General features: G+C 41.5%; 2 protein-coding genes across 2 annotated transcripts; both read left to right on the forward strand.

The window, feature by feature from the left end:
* Positions 1–2: 2 nt before the first annotated feature.
* On the forward strand, positions 3–4,642 carry LOC125528175 (adenine phosphoribosyltransferase 1). Its single transcript, XM_048692681.1, has 6 exons — positions 3–72; positions 1,020–1,130; positions 1,256–1,348; positions 1,455–1,604; positions 3,596–3,654; positions 4,320–4,642. Exons 1-6 carry the CDS (start codon positions 3–5, stop codon positions 4,380–4,382), a joined length of 546 nt encoding a protein of 181 aa, XP_048548638.1. The 3' UTR covers positions 4,383–4,642.
* Positions 4,643–8,141: 3,499 nt separating this feature from the next.
* On the forward strand, positions 8,142–9,795 carry LOC125528177 (transcription factor bHLH139-like). The gene is made up of 5 exons (XM_048692682.1): positions 8,142–8,711; positions 8,816–9,004; positions 9,096–9,161; positions 9,259–9,324; positions 9,418–9,795. The coding sequence occupies exons 1-5, from the start codon at positions 8,241–8,243 to the stop codon at positions 9,496–9,498; spliced, it is 873 nt and encodes a 290-aa protein (XP_048548639.1). The 5' UTR covers positions 8,142–8,240; the 3' UTR covers positions 9,499–9,795.
* Positions 9,796–15,486: the final 5,691 nt, after the last annotated feature.

Genomic DNA, 15,486 nt, shown 5'->3' on the forward strand with positions numbered 1-15,486 from the left:
CGATGGCATCCGACGGGCGCGTGGAGCGGATCGCGTCCAGCATCCGCGCCATCCCCAACTTCCCCAAGCCAGGTGAGTGCACATCGTCGATGCCTCTCCCCGCTCCCCCCTCTAGAACCCCTAGCCGTTCGCTTGCTCGCTCGGGTGGGTGGGTCGATCTGGTGGATGCCCAGTGGCCGTGGGGCCGGCGGCGGGTTGCTACCTGGTGTGTCGCGGAAGTCGGCCAAGCTATGCTAGTCCCTGTGGTTTACGCGGTTTTGTCCTGTGGTTATCATTTGTTAGACTTCACAGGGTAGCAGCGGGTGGACGCCGGTTTGGTGTATTTTGCTCAAGTGGAGCAGATGTAAACCACGCTAAATTTTAGTATGACCATTATAAGGTGTTGCGAAATAACTGAGCTAGTGCTGGAGAATATAAAATCTTATCGAAATCATGGCATCGAACAAAACGACAGCCATATTTTACTCAAGACAATCGTGAAAGTTTGGTAAGGTAAACTTCAGCTCACAAGTGTATAGACCATACATCTCCTAGGTTAGAACTTAGAACTAACTAAATAGTGTAAATTGGTGTTGTAGCATATTGCTGCTGCGGTAAATGAAGTAAGGAATTCCTGTGTTTTTATGGTGAACCAATAGTCGTTACAAGCAGGATGTGTCAATTGCCATTGCCATTTGCCAACAGCTGTAACAACTTGTGTAGGAAGCTAAGCAAACAGGAGACTACCATAGATTTCTTAATGGTAGATTTATACAATTACTTATCATTTATAGGCTAGTGAACAGGGACTTAAATTGTGGAACATGGAATTGATTCTGGCTGGTAGCAATTTGCTTATAGTCATGCCCTGATTTTTCTGCAATGATGGGCGACATGTGAACTATTGGTTTGGGTGGTGTTGAGCTGTTGGTAAATGGCAAGTGTACCTTTAGAGCAGGATCATGTGTGATCTATATTGTTACATGCAAGGAATACGAATTATTTAATTTAATCATGTATCTCGTTGTTTCTTCATGCAGGGATTTTGTTTCAGGACATCACAACCTTGCTTCTCGATCCGCAGGCATTCCGTGACACCACTGACCTCTTTGTCGAGCGGTACAAGGACAAAGACATAACTGTAGTTGCTGGTAATGTGAAATTAAGCAGAATGCCTTTTGTCTTTAATTTTCCTATTATTTAAAGGACAAAACTGTAAATGTGGTTTTTATTTTCTCTGGTGTTAATTTATCATATTTGTTGCTATTATTATCAGGTGTTGAAGCCAGAGGATTCATTTTTGGTCCTCCCATTGCATTAGCCATAGGTGCAAAGTTTGTTCCAATAAGGAAGCCGAAAAAATTACCTGGTATGTTCTTTCAGTGCTTAATATGCAGAAGCTGCTTTTATTGAACAGGTATACTTCAGGTCTCGAACTGGATGCATTAGCTAATAATGTTGCATATTTATACTAGGTGAGGTGATATCGGAAGAATATTCTCTGGAATATGGCACTGACAAAATTGAAATGCACGTAGGAGCTGTGCAGCCCAATGACCGAGTCCTTATTGTGGATGATCTAATTGCCACAGGGGGAACCCTTTGTGCCGCTGCCAAACTTATTGGTGAGCTTCTATGTTCAGTTCTTAACGTGCTTTATTCCTGTGTAGAAAATATCTTAAATGCGTGAATGGAAAACCTTGTTATTCAAGGTTCATTTGAGTTGCAACTTGCAAAATACATAACCCCCACCCCAAACTTGAGATAGCTGCCAACCACATGGAGCTTTTTGCCAGCCAATTTCCTGGTTCCTCATCCTCAAGTGCTCTCCCACGTCTCTCGAAGTACCTAGTGATAATCCTTGAGAGGAAGACCAAGGACATGTTTGAGATTTGAAATCTACACTGAGAGATGCATCCAGTTCATCTCCAAAGATTCATCAAACTTATTTCTTTTGGTAGGGTCTTCTAGACGGTTGGAGTCCCTTGAGAGCTTCCTAGTTTGTCGATAGACTCACCAAGTTTGTAAAGGCTATGGTTCACCTTTGAAAGGAAAATACATGGGGCTCCTTTGAGAGGAATAAGCTTGAGAGAGAGAGAGCCAGACCTGACCTTTGTCATCGGACACCTCAACACGTAAAATCCCTCAAGGATCCAAACTTCGGCGACAAATTGTCCTCTCGTTGGTTTACTCTTTCCGCCTACTTTACTAGCTTGTTACCTCGGTTGCTAGGGCCACTAGTTGCTTAGCTCATATAGTTTATTCTACCTAGCTTTGTGTGAGAGAACCTTTTAATTCTGCATTTATTTGAAAATGTTTAACTTTTTTAAGAAAATCAAATCATATTCATAAAATATTTCAGTTCTGCAGTTCTAAGAAAATATCTAATTTGGAATAAAATTTGGTAGTTGCCTATTCACCCTCCTCTCTAGCCGACATCTTTGAACTTTGATCATAAAAAAAAAATCCTTCATAGATTAAATGTCCACATTCGTGCATATGCAAAGTATTTAAATAGTTCCTTCTAAAACTAGCTGTCTGGATTTTTCTGCGAAAACCTTGACAGTTAACTGTCCAACTCGGATCCAGCACTCTGGATTCAATAACCAACAACCACTTTGGCCGATGTGGCAGCTACCACGCACAACCGACCAACTGCTTCCCACCTGGACTCTCGGTTTCTAGACAACTCGACTTCCACCCGGAAACTCTGGATGCCCAATATAGGTAGCCACAAAAGCTTCCCGAGGTAGCGCAGGTATGTGTAGGGACAGCCGAGGCGTTCATACTGGGTCAATCAATCCAGATCCGGACAGTCTGGGTCAGATCTAGAGACTTCGGTTTCCACCCGGGACACTTTGGCTGCTCATCATAGGGAGTCACAAAGGCTTCTATGGGGAGCCCAAACATGTCCATTCTTGGCCGAGGGGTTTGGATTGGCCTGATGAAAACAAGCTCGGTCTGTCTGGCTCCAACCCAAATACTCTGGCTTGTATAGATTTGGTTTGCATATAGGTAAGAATTTTGTCTTTGCGTGGCAAGGTTCGAGTAATGTGCATTGAGCTATTTTGCGAGCGTTCCATGGAACCCCCCTTAACAGTATGACTTGCATATATACACCCAATGTAAGCTTGATCACTTAAGACTAGGGACACTAATGTTCTGTTGGTTTTGATGTCATCTTTTAACTTCTCCGTTCGGGGATACACTAATATCGGTTCACTTCACTTCCGTGAGACTAAATCGGAGCTTTCACTCATGAAAATTATTAGCCCCTTAATGGCTTGTTATTTGGCTTGTTATTTATCATCAAAACCCACTGGGATTGAATGCACTTTCAAATGGTAACATACCTCCCAAGTTCCGAATGGAATGCTGTCCAATTATGCTTATATTGCAGAGGCGTGAATTGGTGACCCTTAGGGTGCTCACATCACTTTTGGAAAACCAGTTCATTTGTTTGAACTAAAGAGAAACCTAGTTCATTTGTTTGAACAAAAGATGGTTAGAGGGTTTCCCTAAAGGTTACCCATTTGCACCCCAAACTTATTACATTTTTTCCTATTGTTTATCATATATGCTGATTCATTTATCTTAATGATGTCCTACGTTGTAGAGCGTGTTGGAGCAAAGGTGGTTGAGTGTGCCTGTGTTATTGAACTGCCAGAGTTGAAGGTACATTTTACTTCCAATGCATATCTCCCTGTTTAGGTGAACAAAACATTGGTCATACTTAATTGTTAGAATTATTGTCATGCTCTTATTAGGAATTTTCCATTCATGTATTTTTTGTTTGGTTAGCTTTTGATAAGTAATCATTGGGAGGTTTGGTTTCATGTAGTTAATGCATGCAACTATGAGAATTAGTTGCATGAATAAAGGACAAAGGAACTTCACATTGATGTGATTCTATCGAGGATTATACCACTTGTTATCCACCTAAATATACTAGGATTAGACAGTTTCGTGCTCCATGTGCTTTTATCCTCGTGCAGTTGAATAACACAATGCCTAGTTCATGCACACTACCATTGGTACAAGCAGACTGAGAATGCACCTTATGACTTGAGGCTAGCTACAAGGAAGGAAAGATGTGCAAGCCATGATCAGAAGTTCACCAGCGAAACACTTAAACTATGCTTTTCTGCAGTTTTTGAAATAATAATTAATTAACTGCCTAAGGTCATGAATTTTACAGCTTAATGAATCATAATTTTCATCTATGAGCAAAACTGAATTCTAGTTAGATATGACTTATAGTTGCTTATCATCAGAATTTTGGTTTGTCCCAATGATGTTTCCCTTCTGCATGTATGTCCTAACCATGGCATGTATTTCAGGGCCGGGACAAGTTGGGGGACATGCCAGTTTTTGTCCTAGTGCAGGCAGACGAGTCAGTATGAAACAAGTTGTGACTCTTGAGTTGTTCCAATGATGTTTCCCTTCTGGAACTATACTGGAAGCAGCAAAGATATCCGTTACAATCTTAGCTAGTTCCTATCTGGAGCTGCTCAATAAAAGTTTCATCTTTAAATTTGTCCTTCTGGAACTGTTTGGGAATGCAGACTTGATTGTTGTTCCCTGTAATATGTGGCTTATTTCTGTCAAAAACAGTGCAAATTATTCATGTCAATGAAGGATAGTCTGTACTGAAGTTTGTTTCTGTTGCTACTTGCTAGCATTATTTACTTTCATGCTTTGTTGGTGCTTGTCATGACTGAAAATTGCCGACCCATTTTTTGTTGATGTATTCAGATCTCCTGCATTTATCTGAGATTTTTGTGGTGTCTGTACTTGGTACACTCATGGATGTGTTTTCTTCGATGACCATTGGCCATGTTGGGTTATGGTTATGTTTTTGTAGTTTGATGTGTGTCTACTCAAATGTACGTACATTGTACCATCTTAGTGTCGGTCGAGTTATGAGTTGCATCTGGCCATGTCATGCGGTTGATCTTACCTACTCCCTCTAGTACTTGTATGGTTGGAAAATCCCCAGACAGAATTGCACTTCTGAATAAATAAAAATTAGTTGCTCAGGTCGATCAGGATCTTGAATCTTTGCCAACAATAATTCTGTTCTTGTTTGAATTTTTTGGGTTATCATCATGCTATAATTGAACTACCTACCTGTGAGAAGGTAATTTCAAAGGATACGGGAACTTCAGTAGTTTTGTATCCAGTTGGAATTTCATTTCTTTCTGAGCATGTATCATGGTCTATTTTTGTTAACTACTCCCCCTGTTCCCAAATATAAGTCTTTGTAGAGGTTTCAAATGAACTACAACATACGGATGTATAGACATATTTTAAAGTGTAGATTCACTCATTTTGCTCCGTATCTAGTCCCTTGTTGAAATCTCTAAAAAGGCTTATATTTGGGAACGGAGTAGCAATATTGCTTAACTGAGCTATGCTTTTGAAAGTTGGAACTCGAAACTATATGGCCAAAATGTTTTGCTAGGGTGTTCTTTTTGCAGCCATAGTCAACAATTTGTGAATTAATTCTGATGCTTCCTTGTCTGATGTCCTAATCGAAGATGCCAGAGTATTGTTTGACTTCGAAGTTATTTATGTATTCAGGGAATAGTTTCAGGATTTCCTTTTGACGTTGAACTATTATGTATAATCTCTGACTTCTATTTTGTTTCATGTTCTTCGAAAGTTTCATCTCAGGAATAGAAGTTTTGCCTGGCATTAACTGATGAATGTTGAAATTCTTTGTGGTTTCTGGGGATAGGGGCAGTGTAACTACTATCAATCTTCATATATGAAGAAAGAAATATATTATCTTGACATTGGTGCCTGCATACTTTTTAGGTTGTGGTTTGATAAAATGTTTTCTCATTGAATATGTTTAAGCTGAATGGAAATTGTATCTGATGTTTTGGTATCGATGCATGACTTCGTTTGGAAGCTACATAGTTCAGTCATAGCACAATATCTGCGTTTGACTAGTTTAGACGGCAATGTGAACAATTTTTACTGGTTAGTGCCCTAATTTCCCCCTTGCTATTAACTTTGGAAAATACATTGAGGAACTTGGTTTCTTGGTAAACTATCGTATTGACTTTTGTGCGATCAACACAAATAATGAAATAGTAAACAATATTGCATTACTTTTGTCAACTGAAAGTGACATAAATATCACAACTCTTATATTCTTACTTCTGCTTTTATTTAGTAATATATTTGTTGATTTAGAATCCTGTGGATTGTGATCACTTAATGCTGACATGGTAAATTGCTCCCACCTCCCCACAATTCATTACTCGGATATTTACTATGAGCAGGTAAACAAACTAACTGACATACTTTTTAAAATATTGGACTCCTATTTATACAAATAATGTTTGTTTATAAAACATAACCTCCCATTTTATAATAATGTCAAAAACTTAAAATTACGATATGACTTTGAGGAAGTGAAAAAGGAACATGTAGAGATATTCTTAGATCTGTAAGTTTAGCTATCTTTTCAAGCAGCTATGTTCATCTTAAAAAACTATTATTCTTCACAGAAACCATAGCAGGGGAAGCCTATTCCTCAACATAGTTTATTCGTGCCAGTTTGTGCACATAATTTAAAAGCTAAGAAACACTAACAAGAGAATGTCTTTTAGGATATTCGAAAGGGAGTAATCTCACAAGCAATTTGGCTTTCCCATGCTATTAGTTGACCTTCTAGGAAGCAGAAAATAAACGTAACCGCATATTTAGTAATGATCTCATGTCAAGCTATTCATTCTACTCTGTTAATGATATCTGCTTGCCTGTTTAGGTCTTCTGTAATGCATAATTGCATACGCATGCAATTTTGCCGCGTAACATCGGAGGCATCCTTGCTTCTTTGATACAGCTAAAGGGTAGGGATCATGGGCCATAAACTAACCTCGTATTGTTTCCTTTGAATCATTCTCCTTGCCAGCATCTTAGCTGTTCTTGTTTACCAAAGAGGGGCATGCAATCTTTTTTCAGAACATGACAGAAGTACAGCTGATTTGTGCATTGTGGTGGATCTGAATCATGTGCAGCTATTGATTACTAGATATATACGCAGATCACTTCCTACCCATGAGGATAGCAGGATCAGATCTCCATGTCGGATGTCGCGCAAACTTGACACCTTAAAGGGAGACCTACATTGTGGCACCCATTCTGGTGATGCACATGCTCATTGATTGTTAAAACGTGCCATAATCTGAATTTAAGATCTAACTGGGGTTTCAACACAGTTTTTTGGGAATGTTGCTGTAATGTTACCATGTTGACCTTCGGATACATTAGAATGAAGAAACCAAGTGATGACAATGAATGATACAGATCTGTTCATTTTTTCAGTACATTTTGCTGGTCCATTATCACTGCATTTCTCTGGTTTGATGCTGTTGGCAGAAACTTATTTCTATGTTAGTTCAGGATAGAAAGTTTAACTAGATTGATGTCGGTTATCGTGTGTAAAATGTCAATGTGGTAAATCTTTCAGGATACCAACCTCCAACATCTTGCAAGTGTTGAACATCAATGCTGCTGCTGCTGCTGCGGGCACAGGGTGTGAGAATTATTTGCAGATCAAGACCGTGATATCCATAGAGGCGTGCTTTCATATATCCTCTTTTGAGTTCTTAAGAATGTTCAGATTCCTTCCACCATGTTCGTGCAGGCATGTCTTTGCATATCCTACTTTTGTTTATTCCATCTCTAACCAACACCAGTACACATATTTTTGAAAGAAAGAAAGCATGAGCACATAGTTGTCTTGATCTTATTCTATTCTATTCCAAGGTAAACTCTTGCTATCCCGGTTCAGAGCTCATAGACTTCCTTTGCCTGTCCTCGATGAATCATGGACCAATGATTAGTAAAATGTCTCTAATCATTGTGCGGTTTCTTCGGAGACAGGCCGCATAACTGTAATCTTGGACAAGTCACTGTCTTGCCCACCAACCAGCAGTTGAAATTCTTCAAACTTGTCGTCTTCAGCTCTTCACATCCTTACAACATACCAATGTCTGTTGCTGATCGCAAACCTATCACCACACACTTCATGCCACCCATTGACTGTCCTTTGTTTACTCATGCTCACATTTTCTTTATTCTGCAGATGTTGTTCCCTGCAACCTCTCAGAACTCTGAACAGTATAAAAGCACCTGAACTGTTGTGCATTTGTCTTCACCCCTCTCAACAGCAAGTGCCTCCAACCACACTCCCCAGGCCGCCCTTCGCCTCCAAGGCTCCCAAGTCCCAAATTCACATCTCAATGGAGGCTGGAGGCCTGATTTCGGAGGCTGGCTGGACCATGTTTGACTTCCCGCCGCAGGGCGAGGAGTCCGATATCATGGCGCAGCTGCTTGGCACCTTCCCCTCCCATGGCGAGGATGCCCAGCAGGATCTGCCTTGGTACCAGGCTTCCCATCCATCCTTCTATGACACTGATCTTAATACAAGTGCATGTAGTGATAGCAATGATGGTAGCTTTGCTGTTCCATCCGAGTGTATGGGCTACTATTTGGGTGATTCAAGTGAGACCCTGGGCATCAGCTCCTGCACTGCACCACAGGACCTGAACTTGGTCCAGGAGCAAGGTGCTATCGAGTATCTGAATATGATTCCAACCATTTCCCATGATTTGTTCGGGAACGGCGAGTCAAGCTGCGAGGGTCTCAACTCGGTCAGTGCTACTAACAAGAGAAAGCACTCGGTGGAAGAAGAAATCGAGGGCCAAGCAAGAGTAAGTCCTGAGGATGACTGATCATTCTGTTCACCGGCTATGTCTTTTAGAAAGATACGTTCATGCTGTTAGTGTGAATACTGACTCTAATTGATTAATTGCAGGGTCGGAAATGCGCAAGGAAGGCTGCACCGAAGCGAGCAAAGAATGCCAAGCAAACCGAAGCGAGCTGCTGCACCTCGGACAATGACTCGAATGCTTCTCAAGAGTCTGCGGATGCTGGTGTTACTCCAAAAGGCAAGGCCCGGGCTGGACGCGGGGCGGCAACCGATCCCCAGAGCCTCTATGCAAGGGTACTGCCAATAATCATCTCTTTCGCATCTGAAGGAATTATCTTTTGCAACTGAATGTGAAGTACTAATTCTCTGTTCTTTGCTTGAGCAGAAAAGGAGGGAAAGGATCAACGAGAGGCTGAAGACACTGCAGACCCTTGTGCCCAATGGAACCAAAGTATGCTTCTGAACATTCATGCTACTGGTAGCCTACATGAATAAAAATGCTAAGATCCAATGGCTAAATCAACAATGTTTTTGTATTGATCTTGCAGGTAGATATGAGCACCATGCTTGAAGAGGCAGTCCAGTATGTCAAATTCCTGCAACTTCAGATCAAGGTGAGCAGTTGCTCAATTTAGTTCGCTTCGACATCAGACAAATTGTTCCATGGCGGACATTGCAACTGACGAATTTCTCTCGTCAATTTTCAGGTCCTCAGCTCTGATGAAATGTGGATGTACGCGCCGATTGCGTACAACGGGATGAACATTGGACTTGATCTGAACATGTAGAGATGATTTTGGCAGTCTCAAGCGGGAACGCAGTTTGTGTTTGAGATAAACGAAAAACGAGTTCTCCACTAACCATTCAATGTACCTGTGTTACCATGTGTCGTTTTGGAAGCTGTTATACAGATCATCATAGGCGCAGCAGTAGCATACTTAAACTTGTGAAGAGGCCCTCTTAGAGGATCAGTAAACTGAAGATAATACTACCATTTTCTTGACATTAGCATGAAATGCAAGATCTTGAAAACTTGTAGATTTGTATTTGTTTTCTTTGGAGCAAATATCGTTCTTTTGTTGGCATGTGATGATTTGTTCAATGATCTAGTCTCTTGTGGTTTGCAAAGTTGCAGCCTTGAGGATCTCAAACCCTGACACTTTAAGATAAATGACTGAAACTGCGAAATCATATTGGAATGAGCTTCATAATTTTTGGCGGACACAATCGTTCGGTCTTGCGATATACTATGAGCTATCACCATAAATTTTTTTCTCAATTCCATTTTCTCCACCCTTTCCACTATGAAGAAAATAACCATGCGTGTAGCTGACCGTTGACGTGTATTAGAATTTGCATTGACATTTCCAACATAAAATGAATTCATTAATTATAAAGTTTTAGATGCGAGAGAAAATGTACTATTAAGAGGGATGTGATGTGCTGCACAAATCGTGCACTCTCCATTCTAACATTTGTCCTAGACAAATCCTCAAACTAACTTCTGAAAATAGGGTTTATTTCAGGCTGACCCTGGATCTTTGCGACCTTACTTTCAATTCAGGTCATGATGTTGTGCGGGTTCGTTGTGCTCGGCAACATGGTTCTCGAAGGGCCGAAGCAGATCTTTAACATTGGGAAGAACATTCATAGAGTGGCGAAGGCCGCCAGGGAAGACCTCTCCTCCAGCGCCTTAAGCGCTAGGGAAGGTAACGAGCGCCTACAGGCGCCCCATCATGGGCCGGCCCACACAAGTACGAAAGCATTTCGAACGGGACGCTCCGGTTTTCTCGATTTGCTGGTCACGGTTGATCGTTCCACCATTCGCCATTGACCGTTGACTTTTTAAGATTTTTATAAAATAAATTAGGAATTCAAAAAATTGTTTGCGCTTTTTTTAAAAAAAATCACGGTTTCAAAAAACAAGTTCACGACCTCAAAAAAGTTCATGAGTTCAAAAAAAAGTAGTTCATGGGTTTCAAAAAAGTTGATGAATTTAAAATAAGTTCACGAACTCGACAACATTCACAGGTTCAAAAAAGGTTCATGCATTTGAAAAAGTTCACGATCTTGAAAAAGTTCAAGAGTTCAAAAAAAGGTTGCGGATTTCAAAAACATTTAATGCATGTGAAAAAAAATTCACGAATTTTAAAAAAGGACACATGTTTCAAGGATTGGGGAAAAAGTCCAAAAAATTGGAAAAAGTAAATGAATTAAAGGAAAACAAGTTCACCAATTTGATAAAAAGTTCACAAATTTGAAAAAAACACGCATTTAAAAAATGTAAAAGAAAAGAAAAAACCAAATAAAAACCGTCATGAAAACCAAAAAAAGAAAAGAGAAAAAGTTGTTAGAAGCTTCACAAAACTGGCTAGGTTCACTTGCCAAAAAAACGCACGCACGACAAAACATTGAGCAGAAAACTACACACGTGACAAAATGTTTGCAACCCACAAAGGAAAAAAATGTTAATGGGCCGAGCACAAGGAAGGAGGGGGTGTACGCCAGTTTGTGCCAACGCCTATAACTAGGGCAGTGGGCGCCAAATAGGGATAGGGCGCCAGGCGTACAAGCGGGTGAAGCCACACAACAGCTTCGAGGCCAGAAGCCTGAACGCACTACGCCACACCAAAGTGAGCTCCGACTCACAGGGCAAGTGAGCCTTGTCAAAGGAATGCCGCCCAATACTAAGCAAGCTGATGTTTGGCACTATGTGTGGAAATCTGGTCTGTTCTCTGTCAGTAAAATGTATAAACATGTGATGGGACCTTCAGATGTGCATCATCTGTTCAGTGATTTATGGAAAGCAGCTAGTAGAATCAGGCACAAATTTTTTTTCTGGTTGATATTACATGACAAAGCCAGTACTAGAAGTCTGCTTAAAAGGAAACATTTCATGCTACAAAGCTATGAATGTGCTATTTGCCATGATCATGTTGAGGAAACATCAATTCACCTCTTCTGGGACTGTAATTTTGCCCTATCTTGTTGGGACATAATTGCTCCAAATAGGCACGGAGGAACATCTGCCTTTGATGATGTTATGTTCCTCAAACAATCTTTCCCACCTTAGATTGCCATGGATATTGTGATCATGGGCTGTTGGAATATTTGGATGCAAAGGAATGGAAAGATTTTCAAAAACATTGACCCAAGTCTGGAAGCCTGGAAACAAGGTCTGCTTCATGATCTTTCTCTGGTCAAGCACAGAGCAAAAAGGAAGAATATTGCTAGTCTGGAGCAATGGATGACCTCCCTCTCATCTTAAGTCTCTACTTTTTACTTTCCAATGTTAGAGAAAATAGGAGTTGGATAATTTTTTACTTTCCTAGTACTTTTCTTCTTTTTAGCTTAGTTTCTATATACTTTTATATTAATGAAAATAACCGTAGAACAATTGTTCTATGGTTTCGGGGTCAAAAAATCTTTTACTAAGCAAGCTCGGCAGCTAAGAACATCTCGAATAGCAGCATAAAACAGTGCAGTATCTGTTAATTTGGCATTTGAGAGAAAAAAATGGTTTCCAACAGCAGCCCTATCCTAAATTTTCTGAATTTTTTAGGCAACCCAACAAAAAGGCTCTAGATGCTGCAAATATACCACACAACTGCGAAGCTGTAAACCACCCCCCTCTCCCCTTCCGCGTAGTTCACCCTCGACCTTGACATGTGTGACTCACACGATGTAGGCAGACTGACAGAGTAACTGGAAATACAGTGCCACGTCAGCACAGTTAATGTCTGAATACTGTGAATGCATTATATTGATGGAAATATGCCCTAGAGGCACTAATAAAATGGTTATTATTATATTTCCTTAATCATGATAAATGTTTATTATTCATGCTAGAATTGTATTGACCAAAAACTTAAATACATGTGTGGATACATAAACAAATACCGTGTCCCTAGTGAGCCTCTACTAGACTAGCTCGGTGACCATAGACATGAGTTGTCATTTGATAACGGGATCACATCATTAGGAGAATGATGTGATGGACAAGACCCAACCGTTAGCATAGCATATGATCGTTCAGTTTACTGCTACTGCTTTCTTAATGTCAAATACATGTTCCTTCGACCATGAGATCATGCAACTCTCGAATACCGGAGGAATACCTTGTGTGCTATCAAACGTCACAACGTAACTGGGTGATCATAAAGATGCTCTACAGGTATCTCCGAAGGTATCTGTAAAGTTGGCGTGGATTGAGATTGGGATTTGTCACTCTATGTATCGGAGAGGTATCACTACAGGAATCACGCACTTTGCCATCTGCCATGGTTGACGGCAAAGGCCTTTGCCGCCATCAGCAGACGACAATAGGTTCGGCTGAATAGGCTACGATGAAGGGCTCTTTGCCGTTTGCTGATGGACGACAAAGATGAAATGGTCTTTGCCGTCCGCTGGATGGCACACATGGCAGCTTATGGCAGTTAGGGGGTTAATGATGCGCTTTGCCGTCTGCTGGCGGATGACAAAGACCATTGCACCTTTGCCGTCTGCCAGCGGATGACAAAGTAACCAAATAGGCCAGCCCCAGGTGCTGCCAGTGCCCCCAGGTTGCACAGGTAGCTGCCATGTGGCAGCTTTGCCATCTGCTAGCTGATGGCAAAGCTCTTTGGCATATGCCTGTATAGCCCCTCTTTTTTCTTAAATTCATTCAATTTCAACACACAAGTTTCAACACACAAATTTCACAACAGAATATGACATATCCAACACACAAGTTTCATCATATATACATACATAACCAACACATAGTGAAGGAAATATGCCCTAGAGGCAATAATAAAGTTGTTATTTATATTTCCTTATATCATGATAAATGTTTATTATTCATGCTAGAATTGTATTAACCGGAAACTTAGTACATGTGTGAATATATAGACAAACAGAGTGTCACTAGTTTGCCTCTACTTGATTAGCTCGTTGAATCAATGATGGTTATGTTTCCTAACCATAGACATGAGTTGTCATTTGATTAACGGGATCACATCATTAGAGAATGATGTGATTAACTTGACCCATTCCGTTAGCTTAGCACGATGATCATTTAGTTTGTTGCTATTGCTTTCTCCATAACTTATACATGTTCCTATGACTATGAGATCATGCAACTCCCGAATACCGGAGGAACACTTTGTGTGCTACCAAACGTCGCAACGTAACTGGGTGATTATAAAGGTGCTCTACAGGTGTCTCCAATGGTGTTTGTTGAGTTGGCATAGAATGAGATTAGGATTTGTCACTCAGATTGTCGGAGAGGTACCTCTGGGCCCTCTCGGTAATGCACATCACTATAAGCCTTGCAAGCAATGTGACTAATGAGTTAGTTACAGGATGATGCATTACGGAACGAGTAAAGAGACTTGCCGGTAACGAGATTGAACTAGGTATTGAGATACCGACGATCGAATCTCGGGTAAGTAACATACTAATGATAAAGGGAATAACGTATATCGGTATGCGGTTTGAATGATAAAGATCTTCGCAGAATATGTGAGAGCCAATATGAAAATCCAGGTTCCGCTATTGGTTACTGACCGGAGACGTGTCTCGGTCATGTCTACATAGTTCTCGAACCCATAGGGTCCGCACGTTTAACGTTCGGTGACAATCGGTATTATGAGTTTATGTGTTTTGATGTAACGAAGGTAGTTCGGAGTCCCGGATGTGATCACGGACATGACGAGGAGTCTCGAAATGGCCGAGACATAAAGATTGATATATTGGACGGCTATATTTGGACACCACAAGTGTTCCGAGTGATTTCGGAGAAAACCAGAGTACCAGAGGGTTACCGGAACCCCCAGGGGAGTATATGGGCCCTAATGGGCTTTAGAGGAGAGAGGGAAGGACTGCCTAGGGCAGGTCGCGCGCCCCCAAGGCCTAGTCCGAATTGGACTAGGGGGGAGGGGCGGCGCCCCCTCCTTCCTTCTCTTCTCTCTTCCCTTTCCTTCTCTCCTATTCCAATTACATGGAAGGGGGGAATCCTACTCTCGATGGGAGGTGGACTCCCCAGGGCGCGCCATAGTAGAGGGCCGGCCCTCCCCCTCCTTCACTCCTTTATATACGGGGAGAGGGGCACCCCATAGACACACAAGTTGATTGTTTCCAGCCGTGTGCGGTGCCCCCCTCCACCATAATCCACCTCGATCATATCGTAGTGGTGCTTAGGAGAAGCCCTGTTCCGGTAGCATCATCATCACCGTCATCACGCCGTCGTGCTGACGAAGCTCTCCCTCGACACTCTGCTGGATCATGAGTTCGTGGGACGTCACCGAGTTGAACGTGTGCAGATCGCGGAGGTGCCGTACTTTCGGTACTAGGATCGGTCCATCGTGAAGACGTACGACTACATCAACCGCGTTGTCATAACACTTCCACTTAGGGTCTACGAGGGTACGTAGACAATACTCTCCCCTCTCGTTGCTATGCATCACCATGATCTTGCGTGTGCGTATGATTTTTTTTGAAATTACTGCGTTCTCCAACAGTGGTATCAGAGCCAGGTTTATGCGCAGATGTTATATGCACGAGTAGAACACAAAGGCGTTGTGGGCGTGGGTATATACATATTGCTTGCTGTCACTAGTTGTTTCTTGATTCGGTGGTATTTTTGGATGAAGCGGCCCAGACCGACATTACGCGTACGCTTATGCGAGACTGGTTCTACCGTCGTGCTTAGCACACAGGTGGCTAGCGGGTGTCAGTTTCTCCAACTTTAGTTGAATCGGATTCAATGAATAGGGTTCTTTATGAAGATCAAAAAG

This window comes from Triticum urartu, unplaced genomic scaffold (assembly GCF_003073215.2).
Source record: "Triticum urartu cultivar G1812 unplaced genomic scaffold, Tu2.1 TuUngrouped_contig_4685, whole genome shotgun sequence".
In the NCBI taxonomy this organism is placed as follows: Eukaryota; Viridiplantae; Streptophyta; class Magnoliopsida; order Poales; family Poaceae; genus Triticum; species Triticum urartu.